Source organism: Micromys minutus, assembly GCF_963924665.1.
Source record: "Micromys minutus genome assembly, chromosome: 3".
NCBI lineage: Eukaryota > Metazoa > Chordata > Mammalia > Rodentia > Muridae > Micromys > Micromys minutus.
The window spans coordinates 58,797,905-58,818,475 of NC_137972.1; the positions used below are offsets into that span (position 1 = coordinate 58,797,905).

The 20,571-nt window shown below is 37.1% G+C and overlaps 1 protein-coding gene across 1 annotated transcript in view; it reads left to right on the forward strand.

The window, feature by feature from the left end:
• LUZP2 (leucine zipper protein 2) overlaps positions 1-20,571 on the forward strand; it is a gene marked incomplete at both ends in the record, with an annotated part of 401,913 nt that overhangs the window by 316,306 nt on the left and 65,036 nt on the right. The window contains 2 exons of the mRNA XM_080914040.1: positions 9,608-9,682; positions 19,294-19,458. Coding sequence (XP_080770166.1) covers positions 9,608-9,682; positions 19,294-19,458 — 240 coding nt within the window. The remainder of the gene's footprint in view (positions 1-9,607; positions 9,683-19,293; positions 19,459-20,571) is intronic.

Genomic DNA, 20,571 nt, shown 5'->3' on the forward strand with positions numbered 1-20,571 from the left:
TTTGGGGTTTTTCTCGGAAACTACCCCCATAAACATCTCTAGAGATATGTTTTCTAAATAATTCTAAATCCCACCAAGATCTCAGTCAATAAATTTACACTCAGAATCTCCATAATGTGGTAGGCATTACCTTTGAGTAAATGTGATCGGCAGTATCAAATACCCAAAATTGTTTATATTCATACTACAAATGAAAAGAAGACTACAATATTGAGTATTCCTCATTATAAGTGAAGCAATAGGTCTCTTCAAACAACGGTTATTTGAGACCATTGTTTTAAACTATGAGAACTGAGAAATGATTTACGATACTGGATTTACAATCTTCATTTTCAAAACTGAGGTCTAGTTATTTCCTTTACCAAGTATCAATATTTAGCTATGTTAACAGTATTTTGTTTTGTTTTATTAGACCTTAATAGCCTAGGGCCTCCCTCCCCCTGGTTAGTCCAGCAGATGTAAGCAGCTCAATCACACTTTGCTTCTACTAGTTTCACTTTGAAATAGCAATGAAGGAACTAAAATGAACTTTATTTTTTATTGTTTTGGGGTTTTTTCCTACTAACAACAACAACAAAAAAGAATTTGCAAGAAAAAACACATATTGAGAAAAAGGAATTTTTGTGGACAGGTGCTTTTTAGTGTGTGTTGCTTTCAGAAAATTAAATTGTTGAACAAAATATGCAAAGAGTGTTTAGAAAAGCATCCAGTACAGCCTGTACTCTTTGCATGGCACACACAACTGGCTAAATCCATTCTTATAGCAGCAAGATTTGCACAAATGGAGGTTATCTTGACATTCAGCAAATTATTCTTTTATGAGAAATAAGGAAAATTTCTAAATAACTCAACTAACTTAGTCCTGAAATCTATAAAATTCTGTGCATGCACTGTGTGTACTATGCTCTTAGCACCCTAGACATTAAGGTCAACAAGCCTTCAATCTTTATAAGCATTATCCTGGATGGAGCTACTCTTTGCCATGTCTAGTAACTGCCAGAGGAAGAGATCAGAAAGAAATCAGGGTACCAAGAAGCCATCACTTGCTTCAGCATGTTTACATGCAAGTACATATTGAGTAATCATCATTCTTGTAGTTCAGTAGCCAAGATGATTAAACAGAGCTGTCAGAAAATAAGAGTCCTGTCTCCTAGTTCAGCATGTGGCTTAGCATCCTGTTTACTCACCTGCTCTCTCACTGATGAAATGTTTACTAAACATGCCCTGTGCAGTCTGCACTATTCTGAAAAGTATTGATTCAGTGATCAGCAAAACAAATACAAGTCTCATTTGTCAATATTGCTCCTCTGGTGATATACTGAGGCAATAGGCTATCAAGTATATAAACAAAAGGATGTTGATTACAAGAAGTGGGATTGAATTAAACCGGTCTGTATTAAGATAGCAATGGAATTGTTCAAATATTGAGATATTTTCATATTTGTTTATGAATAATCACCAATTTCTTTATTTCCATTGATTCCCTGGAATGCTTTACATATTCTTGGCACTTAGTATTCCCTCATCAATACATAGCAATCACTCGTATTTGATTAGCTTGGCTGTGGTGCCCTGATAACTTGAATGACCTATGTGGATCAGCTAAGTGAATTTCACCTGAGCTTGATGACATGTGGCCTACTCTTCCATATAATTTATAAGGGCAGATACTATTATTAGGAAACTGCCATGGAACCATTTCTTATATTGTGCATTAAAATACTGAACTTTTCCCATTATACTTCCCTGCTTTTTTGCTTGCAGATGTAGACTTTAACACTATTGGTTCTAGTTTAGAGGTCGATTCATAAGGAACACAGCTTATGCTGTTCATCATGTGAGATCTTTGGTCCAGTGCCATGAGAGAATGCAAATATAAGTTGCCAACATCGTGCTAACCTTCCTCAGGCTCAAAACATGAGCTCCAAGCTGTCCGGGTTAATTTGTGATCTTTTTGTCTTTCTCCTGGATGAATCTATGGGAGTGTGGCAAGCCAACTTCAGAGTGAGCATTGCCATGATGTTAACCAAAAACTGTTTGACTGTTAAAAAAGAGTTATTAGGAAATTCTTAGGACTTTTCTACATCAAAAAAGAATGTTAATTGTGTGTGTGTGTGTGTGTGTGTGTGTGTGTGTGTGTGTGTGTGTGTGTGATTGAGAACATGTAAGGTCAAGCACCCTCAGATTCCAGAAAAGGATGCCAGATCTCTTGTTGGTAGAGTTTCAGTTGCTGATATTATATGTGAGTGCTGAGAACCAAACTTAGGACTGCTGAAGGAGCATTGTATACCCTCAAAGTACTCTTCCATCTCTCCAGCCCCAGAACTAGCTTTCATCAGTGAATGAAGGAGATTTAAATACTGGCCAGTCATGGATGAATGCAAGGTGTGTCCCATGATTTGTCACAGAAAGAACAAATCCACATGAAAATTCTTACAAACATAAAGCTTGCCCTATTCAATAGACTATAAGGATGACTAAAAGACCATGAATGTACCTTAGTCCAAACAATCTTTCTTCTTACAGCATAGCAAACTGCTGCAAATTATACCAGTAAAGACTGAGTTCTGATACTCAAATAGCTCATCAATCTAATTATATTGTCTCAAAGTGTAAATGACAATTGATAAGTCCAGTGAGAATACAGAAACATTGAGGAAGTACTTTAACATCATTACAAAAATCTGACCAATTAGAGTCACAGCTCTTGAGACTTTGGTTGGGAAATTTTCTCCAAGTAAAAGATTTATGTGCTTAGTGGATGTTCCATGTTTCTACTACTGACAGCCTTTCAGGCACAGCTTGCTCACAGCTGATACTTTAGAGTACTTTAGAACCACTTACTTTGCCATGTTCCAGAAATGTCAACATTTTTCAGTAACAAATAAATATCGTATACCTGGAATATGAGATCTCTGTGTTTCAGAAAATTGGTTGATTCTCACTAACTTGAAATGTAAGACTCACTTGTTTAGAGACATTATTTAAACAAAAATTTACAAGTCTCTGGTGAACTCAAGCCAAATTAGGTGTTTGCGTCTCTTTGCTTTGCTTCCTAAGAGTAATCATTTCATGTTATTCCCATTGGTTCAAGAATTGGTGAATATTTAAAACACTTAAATTTAGACATAACAATATCCATACTGTGATACAGAGGAAAAAAACAGGCACTTACTCTGCATTTAGGTGATGTAGGGAATAAAAAGAAAAGGGGGAGAAGAAAGAAAAGGAAGAGGAAAAGAGGAGGAGAAAAAGGAGGAAGAGAAAGAAAGAGTGAGTAGGCTTTTATTATAATAATGTCCAGCACATATATACAAATACTTAACTACCAACAACTGTTTTTCGGTAGCTAGCAACCAGCAACTGTCCATCAGGATATATCCCTTAGCACCAATCCTATTCACAAGAAACTATAAGTCCTTAACTATCCTTACCTCTCTGCCAGCACATATACATCAGTGTGTTCCATCCTGTGTTAATTCATCCGTAACTTATTCACCAACACCTTTCTATCAATACTTACCTAACAGGAACTATGCACAAGTATTTCTCTAGACCTACCTGTTTACTAGCATCAGTCTCTCAGTACATACTTACCATTACCCATTCATCAGCAGCTATTATCACTATTTGTCTACTTCTTGTCTATATTCTTCATCTACCTATCCATCATTACCTGTTCACCACTCTCTAACAAACTCTCCTTATTTTCACATGCCTGCCCAACAGTATCTATTGAATACTGCTTGCCCATCGAGATATATCTTACTCCTTAACATAATACTTAAGCACTGGTAAAACAGTTCATCAGAGAGCTAAGGTGGAGTGATTCTTCATAGAAATCATATTTCAAGGCAGTTTTGGTGGTTAATTATTATAATATCAACATTTGAGAATTAGGTTGTTATTTTAATGCCATTAATTTGTATTTTAGTTAATGTGTTAATGTGATACAGAATGTGGGAGTAGAGTTGCTGCTCTCCCCCCCCCCCGCAAAAAAACAAAACAAAACACTTCTGTCTTAGGATCTCTGTACTGTTTTTATGTTGTTCTATAGGAAGCCACAAATACACAGAACCATACATGCCAGAACACACAAGCATAGACACGTAAACATGCACATTCATGAACTTATGTTTCTTCATACTCATAAACAATATATTATAGATTTTATCTTTTATTTAAAATGTAACATAGACTTATTTATTTCATAATGTTAGTTCCAGGAAACAACCAACACAAAAGATTTTCTAGGTAGGATTATAATATTTATTAAATTTTATCTGAAAATCTGCTACATAGATACCTCTGTATGGTTTGTGTCTCTGTGGTGGTTACTTTCTTTCATAAATGATGGTTTTGGCACAAACAAATGGCTATCAGAACCACTGGGACAAATATTACAGACAAAAGGATAAAATTTATGGCCCCTTTATTGGTACCATTTTCCTGATTTGCTTCCTAAAACTGACCACACATCAGACAGATCATCACATAGGTTACCCCAAACCCAACACACTGAATTTGTGTTTAGAAACAAAAATCACAGTTTATACATTAAACACCAAATTGCTGTTATTTATTGTCTAGCTTATGTGAAGCTAAGTTCTTAAAATAAAAAGAACTACAAAAGAAAGAAAGAATGGAGGGAGGGAGGGAGGGCAGGAGGGAGGGAGGGAAGGAGGGAGGGAGGGAAGGAGGGAGGGAAGGAGGGAGGGAAGGAGGGAGGGAGGGAAAAAGGAAGGAAGGAAAGTTAATCTGAGATATTTCTGCCTTTTCACTTTCTACTATAGTCATACTTACAGTGTTCATTCCACCATCAAGTTTTAATTTCCTTTCTGCTCCCAAGTTCTAATTTTCACTTTTCATCCTCAACCTAGTCATTGATTACAGCATAGCTTTAAAATACCTGTGTAAAGAAAGGGGGTAAAAGGAAACAATGAGAATTCTGGAGGAAAAAGTATTGTTCTCAGGCATGCTAACATGCTGAGCTTCAGAGTTCTGTGGGAATTAAGTGAATTAAGGACACTGTCTAGAGGAAAAAATAGCAGCCAACAGATTGGGAAAGGATCTTTACCAATCGTATATCTGATAGAGGACTAATACCTAATATATACAAAGAACTCAAAATGTTAGACTCCAGATAAATCAAATAATCCTATTTTTATAAATGAAGTACAGAGCTAAACAAAGAATTCTCAGCTAAGGAATACCAAATACTGAGAAGCACTTAAGGAAATGCTGGACATCCCTAGTCATCAGAGAAATGCAAATGAAAGCAACCTAAAAATTAACCTCACACCAGTTAGAATGGCTAAGACCAAAAACCTAGGTGGCAGCAGATACTGTTGAGGATGAAAGAGGAACACTCCTCTGTGATGGAGAAATTATAACCACTCTGGAAATCAGTCTGGCAGTTCTTCAGAAAATTGGACATATTGATACCTGAAGGCCTGCTATACAACTCCTGGGTATATACCCAAAAATAGCTCCAACATATAACTAGGACACATGCTACACCATGTACAATGCAGCCTTATTTATATTGGCCCAAAGCTTGAAAGAACCCAGATGTCCTTCAATAGAGAAATGGATACCAAAATTGTGTTACATTTGCACAATGAAGTACTACTCCGCTATTAGAAACAATGACTTTATGAAATTCCTAGGCAAATGAATGTGACTGAAAGCTATCATCTTGAATGAGGTAGCCCAACCAAAAGAACACACATGGTATGCACTCACTGATAAGAGGTTACTAACCCAAAAAGCTCTGAATAATCAAGAAACAATTCATAGATCTTATGAAGCTCAAAAAGAAGGAAGACCAAAATGTGGATGTTTCAGTCCTTTTCAGAAGGTAGAACAAAGCACTCACAGGAGGAAATACAGAGACAAATAGAGGAGCAGGGATTGAAGAAAAAATTATTCAGAGACTGCCTTACCTAAGGATCCAACACAAAGGCAGCCACCAAACCCAAGCAATATTGCTGATGCCAAGAAGTGCTTACTGGCAGGAGCCAGATATAGATGCCTTCTTGGAGGCTATGCCAGAGTCATACAGATGCAGTTGAGGATGCTTGCAGCTAACCATCTGACTGAACACAGGGAACCTAATGAAGGAGCTAGAGAAAAGACTGAAGGAGCAGAAAGGGTCTGCAATCCCATGTGAAGAACAACACTGTCAACCAACCAAATATGTCACAGCTCCCAGGGAATAAAACATCAGCCAATGTGTATGCGTGGAGAGACCCATGACTCCAGCTGCATATGTAGCAGAGAATAGCATTCACTGGTGTCAATTCAAGAAGGGGCCTTTGGTCCAGTGAAGGTCTGTTTCTCAGTGTAGGGGAATGCCAAGGTGCTGAAGTGGGAGAGGGTGGTTGGGAGAGGGTGCACCTTTGTGGAGGCAAGGGTGAGGAGGAAGAAGGGTGAGGGGAAGGAGGATAACATTTGATATGTAAATACAGAGCTTATCTGATAAAAAATAAGAAAAAAAGAAAGTTGTAAAAGACTGGAGAGCATCAGAGAGCTGAGGCTTGGACTCACTCCATTCTTGTAAAAAGCATGAAGCTGAGTTGTGCTGAACTGGCCTGTACCAGACATTTTTACATGGTTAGGCTTCTTACAGGTCAGGAGCTGGGTTCATATGACAAGCTTCTGAAAATTGGACATGCTAAGAAATAGGAGGACAAAAATCATAACTGGGGGCTGGAGAGATGGCTCAGTGGTTGAAATCATTGACTGTTCTTCCAGAGGTCCTGAGTTCAATTCCCATATGTAAAAAATAAATAAATATTTAAAAATAAGAGGAATTTATAACTACAGCACCCAAACTTTGTTCTCCTTTTCTTCATTTGGGCATCTCCTACGTGAGCATACTGTATTTACCTCAGCTCTATTCCTTTTCTGTCTCATTACAACCTCTCTCAATTTCCTGCATCCCCTCTTCATGACCTCTTCTTCTACACTTACCTTTGTGGTACACACACACAAACACACACACACACACACACACACACACACACACACACACACACACACACAAATGAGGGGGGACAGAAAAAGAGAAAGAGAAAGAGAGAGAGGGAGGGAGGGAGGGAGGAAAGAAGGGTAGATGTAGGGAGGGAGGGCAAGACAGAGACAGAGAAACATAGACAGAACCAAGTCTAGTTATGCTTGCCCTGATTTTCATTGGTTGGTGTTTTAGTCCTTTGGAGCTGTGGTGGGTTTGGTTAGTTGATAATTTTGTTCTTCCCATGATGTTGCAGACCCTTTCTGTTCCTTCAGTCCTTTCTCCAGCTCATTCATTGCTTTTATGCAAACAAACTTAGGTTTTGAAAAAACAAAATGGCTATTTACATTGGAAGTCTTAAGTGTCCATTTCATGAGTTGTTTCTCCTCATCAAAAGAACTGTCAAAATGATTCTCATATTTAGCAATAGGCTGCACTGTGGCACCAACTACACTCAAAGGCTGAAAGGACTGACCACAGACATATTTTAGGATATATTACAATATGTATGGATATAATTCAAGTTTATATGGATTGGAAGGAAGCCTGTGTTGTTGGTTAGGCATATGCATGATTATACATTTCTTCTGGCCCGTTTTTGTTCAGGTTTAGTATTAATTTGGCTTCTTTAATGGAGATATAATGAGAGCTACTCCACCCCACCAGGTAGTTTGCTATGTCCATCTCATGCCCCGTTTCTTAAGTACTTGCCTATATTCCAACATAAAAAGCATTAGAACTTGCAATAGCCCATTGAGAATCAAGAACGTAAGCATGCTCTTGATAGGAAGAACGAGACACAGGAACAAAGACATGAACTTTTTTCTTAAATTTATTTTTTTAAAGATTTTAATTTTTAAAATTCTGGGAATGTGTGTAGGTACCTTTACATGGGTATGTGCATGTTCCTTTTAAGACCAGGAGCAGCCACTGGGGAACGTGAAATTAGAGGCAAAAGCTGTTATGAACAGGCTAAAGGGAACTGAACTTTAGTTCTCTAGAAAAAAAAATAGCAAGTTTTTACCATCAATAAGCCATTTCATTTCTCTAGCACAAGGACAGTAATTAAGGTAGATTCCCACATTCTTCCTTATTTTGTCTTTTAACTTCATTTTCTTAGTAATGGCTGTCATGAGCTCACATTAGACAGGTACAAAGACAGGAAGATTTTGTCTTCCACGATTTTTTCATTGTATAGTCAGTACACACAATCATTGTTTAGAATGTGTACAAAGTCAGTGTTCTTCATATTAGGATATGATTGAATTAATCCCAATAGGGAATAAGAGGGCAGCATTACTAACACAAATTGGATAAAAAAAAAACATTTAATTTTTCTTGTGCATAATATAAACCACATCAAACTGGAAGGATACACTTAGAAAATCACAAGCCAAAGTAGTACAGATACCATGTATTTGTTGGTAGTAAACCTCTCCAAACTGTTGATGCATTTGACTAAAAGAGTCAGCTGTTTTTTTTCCAACATCATATAACTAAGGCAAAATTAGAATATGCATCCTTCTTTTATCAGAAATAAATTCTTCTCTTATAAAATACATCCTGACCATAGTCTCTCCTTCACCCATTCCTCCCACATATCCCCACTTCCCCTCTCTCCAAGGTCCCTCTTTTTCTCTTCAGAAAAGATCAGGCATCCAAGAGACATCACGCAAACACAACAAAACAAGATACAATAAGACAAGGCAAAAAAATCTCTTCAAATTGAGGCTGGACAAGGCAACATAATAGGAAGAAAAGAGTCCTGAGAGGAGGTAAAAAGTCAGAGACAGACATACAGACATGCACCTATTTACCAGGTCTTCTGCATATAGAATATGGCTGTTAGCTTGGTGCTTTTATTAGAAAATAAAGAAATAACGATTTTAAAATAAGAAGTTACTATTACTTTTCCTGAAGAGTCCCATTACACCATTTGAAGACATGAAGAGATGAGCTAGGGTAACTTGAAAAGAGAAAGAACAAGTATTGCTGTATTAAATTTACTAAAATACCACAACAAAAATTTGTAGACTGGACAGCTCATGTTAAACATGTCTATATACCTATCTAGGCTAGAATGTCCATGTTCAGGCTCTTCTTGACTTGGTTTTGGAAGAGTACATTTTCTGTCCTGGTGATTTGGAGATGGTAGCTTCACATGGAGTGTGATATTCATATTTTATAAAAACAGACAGATGGAAACAGTGCTCTACTTAAATCTAATTCTATTATCAGTTGTTCTATCACCAAATAAAAAATTAAAAGTCAAGCATCATCACAGCAAGTCATGGAGATACAGTTCAGTCCTTCAGGATTAGAAGCATTTCTGATAACAAGACTTACAAATAAGAAAGTTTTCAATTAGTCTTCACAAAGTTGTTCCAACCCATGAGACTTTAGTCCTCATTTATTCAGATCATACTGATTTTGTATACATATTAAATGACTGTGTGACTTTATATTTTTAATATGAAAGTTAAATTAACAAGCTATATTCTTTTTTGCTTTTATTCTTTTGCAGCAAAAGACAAAAGTATGGAGTAGATTGCAGGGTTGACTGAAATGTGCTGCCTTTCTTTTCCATTCCAGGCCCAACAGCTCACTGAACTGGAACAAAAGTTAGCTGTAGCTAAAAATGAACTTGAGAAAGCAGCTCTTGACAGGGTAAGTCCAAATCCATGAGCCACTGCCACGTTGGTTTCAGTAACACAAGATGTGCTTGCTTCTGTCTGTGATTTTATAGCGCAATTTTAGACGTTCTGCAAAAAAGCTGGGTAAGGAACTCCCAAATGTTCTGAGTCAGCCTTGAACTCCGAGTTCCCCTAGATTTGTTATTCTGCCTCAGTAAGCTGAGTGAACTCTGTGAATTTATTCCTTCATTTTTCTTTTACCTCACTGATTCGCTTATTCTGTAACACTGTGTATAATCTTACTTAAGGTGAAATCCATGTCATTCTGCTTCAAGTCTGGATAAATGAATACAAAGAGAGTGAAAGGAACCACTGACATCGGGTTGTTAAAATGTGTCTTAGGCACATATGCTCTAGAACTGATCCTCACATTAGAGAACTTGAAAATGTGAACAAAAATATGGCATGTAGCAATGATTATGTCAATAAGAAAGAATGTAGGACTTCAAAAATAGTTTAGAACACAAGTCCAAACATAAAATATTACTAATAATTGACCAGACACATGAAAATATTTAAAAAATATATGGCACTAGGATTAGTAGAATAATATATATATATATATATATATATATATATATATATATATACACATATATATATATATATATATATATATGACATAATAATTTTCTGAGAAAAAAAGGTTGAAGGCTGCAAAGAATACTTACATATACCGCATTTTTCACACTCCACTATTCAGTAGATATAGATGAATAATCTGTATATATACATATTCCATGTGTGCCATATAGAACTTAGGTACGTGCTGTCGGCAAATTTGTTTGCATTACTAATATTTGTGTATCTAGGGAGATCCAGGGACCCACGTCTGGTGAGACTGCACTATGAGTAGCTATCCAAGCCACAGAGAGGTCTGGTCAGAGGGCCCAGAAAGCGCACCCCCCCCCATTGGTTCAGGATAGCAGAAACTCTACCATAGGGTATCGGTTTCTACCCTGCAGGCCCATGCATGCAGAATAGGAGCTCAGACAATCTCCCACCAGGAAAAGCTGAGGTCCAGGAACAAAGTCCTGGTGAGACTGCCCTGTAAGTAGCCGGGGCACAGAGAGGTCTGAGCCAAGCACCCAGAAAACATGCGCCCCCTCCCAATTGGTTCAGGGGAGCAGGAACTCTGCAGTAGGGACTTGGTTTCCACCTGGCAGGCCCGGCAGGCAGAAGAGGGTCTCAGGCCATCTGCTACTAGGAACAGCTTAGAGCAACAGACACAGTCCTGGTGAGACAACGCTGTGAGTGGCCGGAGTGCAGAGAAGTCTGGGCCAATCTCAGGGAAATTGCGCCTCCTCCCCCCCAGTAGTTCAGTGGAGGAGGAACTCTGCCATAGGGAACATTTTCCACCCAGAGGGCCCTTGCTAGCAGAACAAATGCTCAGGCCATCTGCCACCGGGAACAACGGAGATTCAGGAACAAAGCCTAGGTACACAGGAGAGACAGGAACCAATCACTGACAACAAAACCATGTATAATCACAAAAAACAAGATGGCAAGAGGAAAGCAAAAGAACTTACCAAAGGGAAACCAAGACAACCTGGCAACAACAGAACCCAGCTCTTCCATCACAGCAAACAACAAAATGCTAAACACTCCAGATAAAGAAGACTCAGACCCAAAATTATACACAAGATGATGATAGAGATCATTAAACAAGAATGGGAGGAAAAGCATAAAGAGGAAACAAGAAAAACTATCAAACAAATCAAAGAACTAGAGGAAAACAGAATCAAAGAGATGAAGGAATTGAAGAAGGAATGTAAAATGGAAATGGAAACTATAAAGAAAACACTAAAAGAGACAACCCTGGAGGTAGAAAACCTGAAAAAGAAATCAGGAATCACAGATGCAAGCATCTCCAACAGACTACAAGAGATGGAAGAGAGAATATTGGAGGCCGAAGAAAACATTGAAAACATAGAAAAAAAAAGTCAGAGAAGATGCAAAGGACAAAAAGCTCCTAACCCAAAAGTCCACGAGATCAAGGACACAATGAGAACACCAAACCTCAAATAATGGGAATAGAAGAGGGCAAAGAATATCAAATAAGAGGCACAGTAAAAATCTTCAACAAAATCATAGAAGAAAACTTCCCTACCCATAAGAATGAGATGACCATGAGCATAAAAGAAGCCTATAGAACTCCAAATAGAGTGGACCATAAAAGAAATTCCTCCCCACACATAATAGTCAAAATGCCAAGTGCCCAAAGCAAAGAAAGAATACTAAAAGCAGTAACAAAAATATATATATATAGCATATAAAGGCAGACCAATCAGAATCACACCCGATTTCTCAACAGAGACTATGAAAGCTAGAAGATCCTGGACAGACATCATGCAGACCTTAAGAGAAAACAAGTGTCAGCCCAAGCTTCTATACCTAGCAAAACTCTCAATCACCATAGATGGAGAGACCTAGATATTCCAGGATAAAACTAAATTTATAAAATGTCTGACCACAACGAATTATAGGTGGAAAATCCAATACTAGGAGGGAAACTACATCCTAGTAAAAACACGAAAATACCTAAGCAAGAAATACAGAAGAAAGACACACAGGCACAATTCTACCTTTAAAAGGAAAAATAGCATAAAACAGCAAAGACTATTCTTTAATATCTGTTAACATAAATGGACTCAATTCCCCTATAAAAAGATAGAGGCTATCAGACAGGATACATAAAGAGAATCCAGCATTTTTCTGCATACAGGAAACTCATCACATAGACAAAGATGGATACTATCTCAGAGTAAAGGGTTGAGAAAAAACTTCCAAGCAAACCGCTCCAAGAAGCAAGCTGGAGTGGCTATTCTAATATCGAATAAAGTAGATTTTCAAACAAAAGGTATCAAAAAGATGAGGAAAGACACATTTTACTCATTACAGGGAAAATTTGTCAGAAGGACCTCTCAATTCTTAACATATATGCTCCAAACACAAGAGCACACATATTCATAAAAGAAACCCTACTAAAGCTGAAAAAAGTACATTGCACCCCACACAATAATAGTGGGAGACTTCAACACAACACTCTCCTCATCAGACAGATCATGAGAACAGAAACTAAACAAGGACACATTAAAACTAGCAGACGTTATGAACCCATTGGAATTAATAGACATCTACAGAACATATCATCCTAAAACAAAAGAATATACTTTATTCTCAGCACCTCAAGGCACCTTCTCCAAAATTGACCATATAATCGGTCACAAAACAAGCCTCAATAAAATAAGAAGATTGAAATACTCCCATATATCCTATCAGATCACCGTGGTCTAAGGATGGATTTTAATAATAACAAAGACAACAAAAAGCCCATATACCCATGGAAACTAAACAATGCTCTATTAAATGATACCATGGTCAAAGAGAAATAAAAAGAGAAATTAAGGATCTTCTAGAATTTAATGAAAATAAAAACAAAACATACCCAAACCTTTGGTTTGCAGTGAAAGCAGTACTGAGAGGAAAACTCATAGCCCTGAGTGCTTCCAAAAAGAAACTGAAGAGCGCATACACTAGCAACTTGACAGCACAGTTGAAAGCTCTAAGACAAAAGAAAGCAGATACACCCAAGAGGCGTAGACAGAAAGAAATAATCAAACATAGGGCAGAAATAGACCAAATAGAAAGAAAAGAACCATTCAAAGAATCAACAAAACCAAGAGCTGGTTCGTTGAGAAAATTAACAAGATTGATAATCCCTTAGCTAGACTAACTAGAGGGCAAAGAGAGACTATCCAAATTTACAAAATCAGAAAAGAACGTGGAGGCAGAACAACTGAAACTGAGGAAATTCAAGAAATCATCAGATCCTACTACAAAAGACTATTCTAAAGAAAGCTGGAAAATCTGGAGGAAATGGATGAATTCCTAGACAGATACCAGCTACTAAAGTTAAACCAGGACCAGGTAAACCATCTAAATAATCCTATAATATCTAAAAAAAAATATATAGAAGTAGTCATCAAAATCCTCCCAACCAAAAAAGCCCAGGTCGAGATTTGTTCAGTGCAGAATTCTATCAGACATTTATTGACTACCTAACACCAATATTCTCAAAACTACTGCACAAAATAGAGTCATATGGAACACTACCTAACTCATTTTTCGAGGTCACATTAACCCTTGTTCCTAAACCACACAAAGACCCTACCAACCCAAAAGCGAACGTCAGACCAATCTAACTTACAAACATTGATGCATAAATACTCAACAAAATTCCTTCTAAACTAAGTCAAAGAACACATCAAAAAGTTCATTCACCATGATCAAGTAGGCTTCATCCCTGGGATGCAGGGATGGTTTAATATAAGGAAATCCATCAATATAATCCACCATATAAACAAACTCAAAGAAAAAAACCACATGGTCATCCCACTAGATGCTGAGAAAGAATTTGACAAAATTCAATGATGGACACTGTCAGGAAAATAAAATGGCAGCCAACAGATTGGGAAAAGATCTTCACCAACCCCACATCTGATAGAGGCCTAATATCCAAGGTATACAAAGAACTCAAGAATTTAGACACCAGAGAATCAAACAACCCTATTAAAAAATGGGGTGCAGAGCTAACCAAAAAGTTCTCAAGTAAGGAATATCGAATGGCTGAGAAGCATCTAAGGAAGTGCTCCGCATCATTAGTCATCAGTGAAATGCAAATCAAAACAACCCTGAGATTCTACCTCACACCAACCAGAATGGCTAAGATCAAAAATTCTGATGACAGCATATGCTGGTAAGGATGTGGAGAAAAAGGAACACTTCTCCACTGTTGGTGGGGTTGTAAACTGATACAACCACTCTAGAAATCTACTGGCCATTCCTCAGAAAATTGGACATAGTACTACCTGAAGACCCAGTTATTTCACTTCTCGGCATATACTCCAGGGAATCTCCAACATACAACAAAGACACATGCACCACTATGTTCATAGCAGCCATATTTATAATAGCCAGAATCTGGAAAGAACCCAGATGTCCTTCAGTACATGAATGGACACAAAAATTTTGGTATATCTACAATGTGGGGTACTGTTCAGCTATCAGAAACAATGACTTTATGAAATTCTTAAGAAAATGGATGCATCTAGACAATTTCATCCCGAGTGAGATAACACAGTCAAAAAAGAACAGAAATAATATGCAGTCACTGATAATTGGATAATAACCCCAGAAAGCTCTGAACACACCAGAAACAACTCACAGACTATATGAAGTTGAAGATAAAACAAAGGCCCAAAAATAAAAGAAACAAAATGAAAACCCATTAGGCTTAATCTTTATACACCAAGAAATCTTTTACTATTTCCAGGTTACATCTTGTTTTACATGTACTTTATGCTCATTGTAACTACTAAGATTTTATTGCATACTCTCAAACCTTTAAAAAAATCAAGTACTGACAAAAATATACTCATATACTTTTATGCAAAAATGTTTAAAATCTATACATTTATCTTTGTTTTTTAAAATAAAATTGTTCAGTTTATTAAAAAAATAGCACAAAAATATTTGTGTATCTATGTGTAATTTGCGCAGAGTATAGTTGAATTAAGAAGTTATTAACATGCCTTTGTTCATTCAGTTCAATCTACTCTTATCCTCATACACAATATTATTTTCTCCAGAGTCCTGTAACTCCAAAATAATTTTGGATAAACTTAAAATGTTCTGCTCTCTGTCAAGAAATATAGGATCTAATCACTGTTTAGTGATTATACTACAAATAATATCAGACAAAGAAACCATTTCATTTGTGAATGTGAATAATTAGTGATATGAACCCAGAGGATCTGTATAAAAAGTGAAAGTGCCTTCTAATTACTCAATTAGAACTCTGTTTATTGTGGAATAGGGAGGAGAGAGACCATATAGTATTGATTTTCTTTGGAGATCTTCAGGTTTCACACTTTAGGAAATCTAATACTGTGTGCATATTTTAACACTTTACTCCTGCACTGTGTGGTAGGTTCTATGACTACCCTAAATTCTTCTGTTTAGGGATATGACTCTGTCTCTCATTATCACATTTATCCACTTCACTATGATCCACACCTCTTCAGAGCTGACATATGTTACATCTCAGACATACAAGGTAGACTGTATTATAACAGAGAAATTAGAAAGGAGATTTGGAGCACCCAGACAATTAATATTTAAATAAGTAAGGAGATATCACCTCAACCTTAGTTTTGGGGAAGAAAGGCTATTTATTAATTTATCCAAGTTATTAACATTTAATAATTCAGGGTGCCCTAGTTTTCATTCTATGGAGTATGGACATAATTCATTCCTTCAAAATTAGTTTTATAAAAATTTAATTTATCATTTTTCAGTGATGGTCACTGTATCTCATACAGCCACACTCTGTCACTTTTTACAAAAGTCATGGAAATTTTGTAGATCTGGTGGAAAGAGAAAACCAAGAGGAACATGTAATTCACGCTTAAAGCTATTTTCTATCTCTGCTGCCACATTCTCTAGAAAAATGCATTTTATTCAATTAAGTCACTGAGTCTTCAAGTTCCTAAGATAGTCTCCCAACTTCTAAGATATTATCATTTATTGCCATTGAATTACATTTTTTTATATGTTCTCCCTGATTGGATGCTAGATAATTATTTAATTTATCAGTGGTTATATAGTTTTCAAATAGCTTTTGTGAAATGCTATTATGTTGAGCATTACAGGAATCAGAAAGTGTAAGAGACATGACCTTAGTTCCCATATCAAATATAACAAATCAATAAATAGAAATTGCAAGTCCTTATAGAATATAGAAATGGGCTTATGTCTCAACACTCAGGACTACTGCAGAGTAGTTACTTCCCCTTTATTTCTGTGTCCTTGCCCCATTATTCATCACTGTCGTGTGCAATCCTGCACCCTGCCATAGCCTGTATTAGTCTGGGAGTCTGAAAGTTGAAAGTCTCCAGGAAAAGTACACCTGTGTTTAAATAATCACTTTTGTTGATTGGCCATTGTCAGACCTCCCCAGTGCTCTGTTTCATTGAGGTCAGCCATAGCACTTAGATTTAAAAGGTGATTTGAGATTTATGTGCATAGAAACTAAACTGATGGGACTATTACCTTTCACATGGAAAAAAAAAAAAAAAACAGAAAGCTTATCCATTAATGTCACCAGTGAATAAGGTAAGATTGCTTTTCTGCAAAGAGAATTTTGCCTTCAATCATTAATATTCTGTCACCTCTTCTTTGGTACATAGAACTATAAAAAAGTATTTTACATTATTAGAGATTGATTTTAAGAAATATCAAGCAATATACAAATAATGTTTAAAAACTACAACTCTAAATCCAGGTTGAAAAGCTATATCAACCTAATATGGACAAAAACTACAGTCTAAAAGAATTGTTTCTCCCCACTCTCTATCACATTTATATAAGACATTTTTACTCACCTTTTACCTTTTAGACATCCTGAGTTTCATGTTCATAGAACTTTAACTATCACATAGATACTGTGAGAACATTTTCACTTCCAATTTTGTCCTCACTGTTCTTTCTAATGAGTGAAATGTCAGTTTTTTATACCAAAATAAACAAAACAAAACCAAAAAAAAAACACTCAACATCTATAAATCAATTCTGAGTTTTCAGAAATTTTACTATTTATTCAGCTACCACTGAAGTGTATTTAAAAATTGGGTATTTTAGCTAGAAAATTCCCAACTTCAAGAGTAGAGGGTACAACAATTGTGAAAAAATGGTTTGAGACAAGCAAGAAAAGAGTAAAGCAAGACCTACCTGAGAAGAGACTAGTTCTATTCTAGATCCAGAGGAAATAGATCCAGAGGAAAGCATGCTACATACGTTATTTCATATTCCATTTAGGAAAATCTTGTGGTAGTAAACTTTAGTGTAAATAATTACCTGAAGCTTCAGTATAGTGAAAGGATCAAAATGTAATAGGCTGTTTTGGCAGGTCACTGTTGTCACTGCTCCAGTGCAAATGTAACACTGACAGATCAGAAACAGGCTTCTTCAGTTAAAGGCTTTTTCTTGGGGAGAGTGGGTTAGAAAAAAGATGACATCAATTCTGGTGATAAATGTCAGACCATGGTTTCTGGTAGGATCCATCTAGAATATCAACAAAGTACTGTACCTAAATATAAGACAAGTGGTCCTGGTGCAGTCTGTAGTCTCAAGAATGAAACACTAATGGGAAAACCTTAAGAACAGCTTGAAGCAAACAGTACACTTTCTTTTTCCTCTTGAATAGTTAGTTTGTGTGTGTCATTTTTTATTACCTTTAGCATCTGAATTGAGTTATTGTTCTGACTTAGAGATGTATTAACCAGATGAAACTGCACTCCTAAATATCCCTTCCTACAGTTCCCATGCAGAGTTTGTAGTTTCACCTTAACAATGTCAATCTCTTGAGAAGGTATATGCAGTTTATTGGTATCTGTCCCATGCCTACACATGTGTGTGTATTTTCTCACTGAACCAATTATATGCCACATCCTTCTGCTGTATTTTTTGCTTTGAATACCTATGATAAACCTCACTAAACACTATGGATTTGATCTCTCTCACAGCCTGATAGTTATCTTTTGAAATGTTCTCCATTAGACCAGTTATCCCATTGCTTTTAAATTACTCCACATGCATATTTCATTACAGAAGCAGTTGTGAGTCAGCATATTTGCCAGGATGCAGCATATGTGGCCTCTTGGCCAATATCTAACATTGCCCTTCTTGCCCTCTGAAGCCTCCTGAACTTCATTTCCTCTGGGATACTGGGCTTCCACATCCCCACTAAAATCGCCTACCAAATTTTGCTTCTAGTTTTCTGTATTTATCTGACCTGAGGTTTCAAACTGTTCTGCATTGACTAGCAAGCTGGTTTCAATGGTTTATAGACAACAAGATCATGTCTATAGCAACAGAAACCAACAGTTACCCATTTCCTGCATTCATTCTCGTTCTTATCAATGTAACCAAATATCTGCTGACACACAGCTTAAAAACAGAAGGATTTATTCTGTCTCATGGTTTGAGAGGTTCCATGGGTATCAAAATTTTTGAAATGTGAAATGATATTATGTCTATAGTATCCAATGAATACTGCACCACATTCATAGCTCATGATAATGCCTAAGACACTCCCACATCATCCTGGGAAGCAATACATGCTAGCAGGAATGGCTCTCAGATGCATTAGCAGTAGATTGGGATGGTTGATAAAATCTTTGCTGATCAGGTAGCAGAAAGAGATGAAGAAATGGAAAGGAGGGAGGGCGGGAAAAGGAGAAAGAGGTGGTGAGGATAGGTCAGGCTAGAAGTACAGTCAGGCTATTTCTGCTGAAGGCCTGTGTACCATTCCCTCATCCTAGGCTCCACCTCCATCACTATGACACTAGCTGTGCACAAGGTATTTGAGTATAAAACCAAGTGTAGACACCACATTGAAACAGGTCAAGGAACTTCCTTTGAAGACCTGTCTGCCATTGAATGGAGTGAGTGTAGGGTCAGACCAATGTGGGAAATGGTAAAAAGAATGACACGTAAAAATGCCGGCTTTTCTCTCTCCTTCAGGAATCACAGATGAAAGCAATGAAAGAGACTGTACAGCTCTGCTTGTCATCAGTTTTCCGTGATCAGCCTGCTCCTTTGAGTCTCATCTCATCAAATCCAACCCAGATGTTACCTCCACCCCGGACAGTTGCTTCCAGGATTACAGAAGAAAGAACAAAAAGCAAGGTATGTCTTCTTGTATTACCAGTAATGACTAGTAAAGCATTGTCCTAAAGGTCCACCAGGTATACTCACTACAACAGACCCAAGTAGGACACCAAATAAACCTACTCATCAGGCAGCTCTCAACAGAGAGTAGCTCCGACGGCAGTCCCAGAAAAGGCAGATGGCAGAAAGCAATGTTTCATTGTCGAAGACCTTGGTTCGTAAGCGGAAAATCGTCATTGTTGACATTAGTACAACAAAGGAGGTAGAAAAACAATAAATTTTAAATAATTTTTAGAAAGACTTGTAGTACATTCTCATAAACAACACAGATATGAACTTTCTTTGGAAATATAGGCCACATTCTGTTGCAGTAAATATTTTTTAAAAAGATTAACATCTCTTTATCGGCACTGCGGTCTCACTCTGCCATGCTGCTTTCAGTAGGGACATGCGCTCACGGTCTCTGTCACTCAATCCAAGCTCCCCCCATGCTCTCACTTCGTCTGTAAGACTCTCTTCTCTGGTGGTTCACTCCGCCTGCCTTATTGCTTCCATCCCATAGTGTTTCTTTACCCCAATCTCAGCACAAACACAACTCTAAGGCCAGATAGGTTTTCATACAGGTTTGTATATTCAATTCTCAATCCACAAATGCTCTACACAACAAGATTGCATCAAATGAACAAAAATATAAACTGCCCTTCTATATAAGAAATAAGAAAATTCTTAAAATGTTCATACCTACTTAACGCCAATTAAGCTCACCTGGATCTAACTTCTAACTCGTCCTTCCCAAGGTCCATCTTGGAACTCCCTCTTTCGGTCCTTCCCTGTCCTCTGTCCTCTGACCTCTGACCCTCTCTCTCCACCTCCATTCCCTCCCTGCTTATTCACTAGCTCTCGCCTCTATTTTACTAATTAAAGCAGGAAGGTTCAGATGAAGTCACCTTCATGAGTACATGAATAGGCAACCCTTCTTGGGGAAGTGAATTAGCATCAAAATAGAAACAGCTTCACTATTATCTACAACAATCCTCATACATGTTAAAGTATATAATACTTATCCCATGAGAATCATTTTACAGTATGTAAAGATATTCACACACAAACACACACACACACACACACACA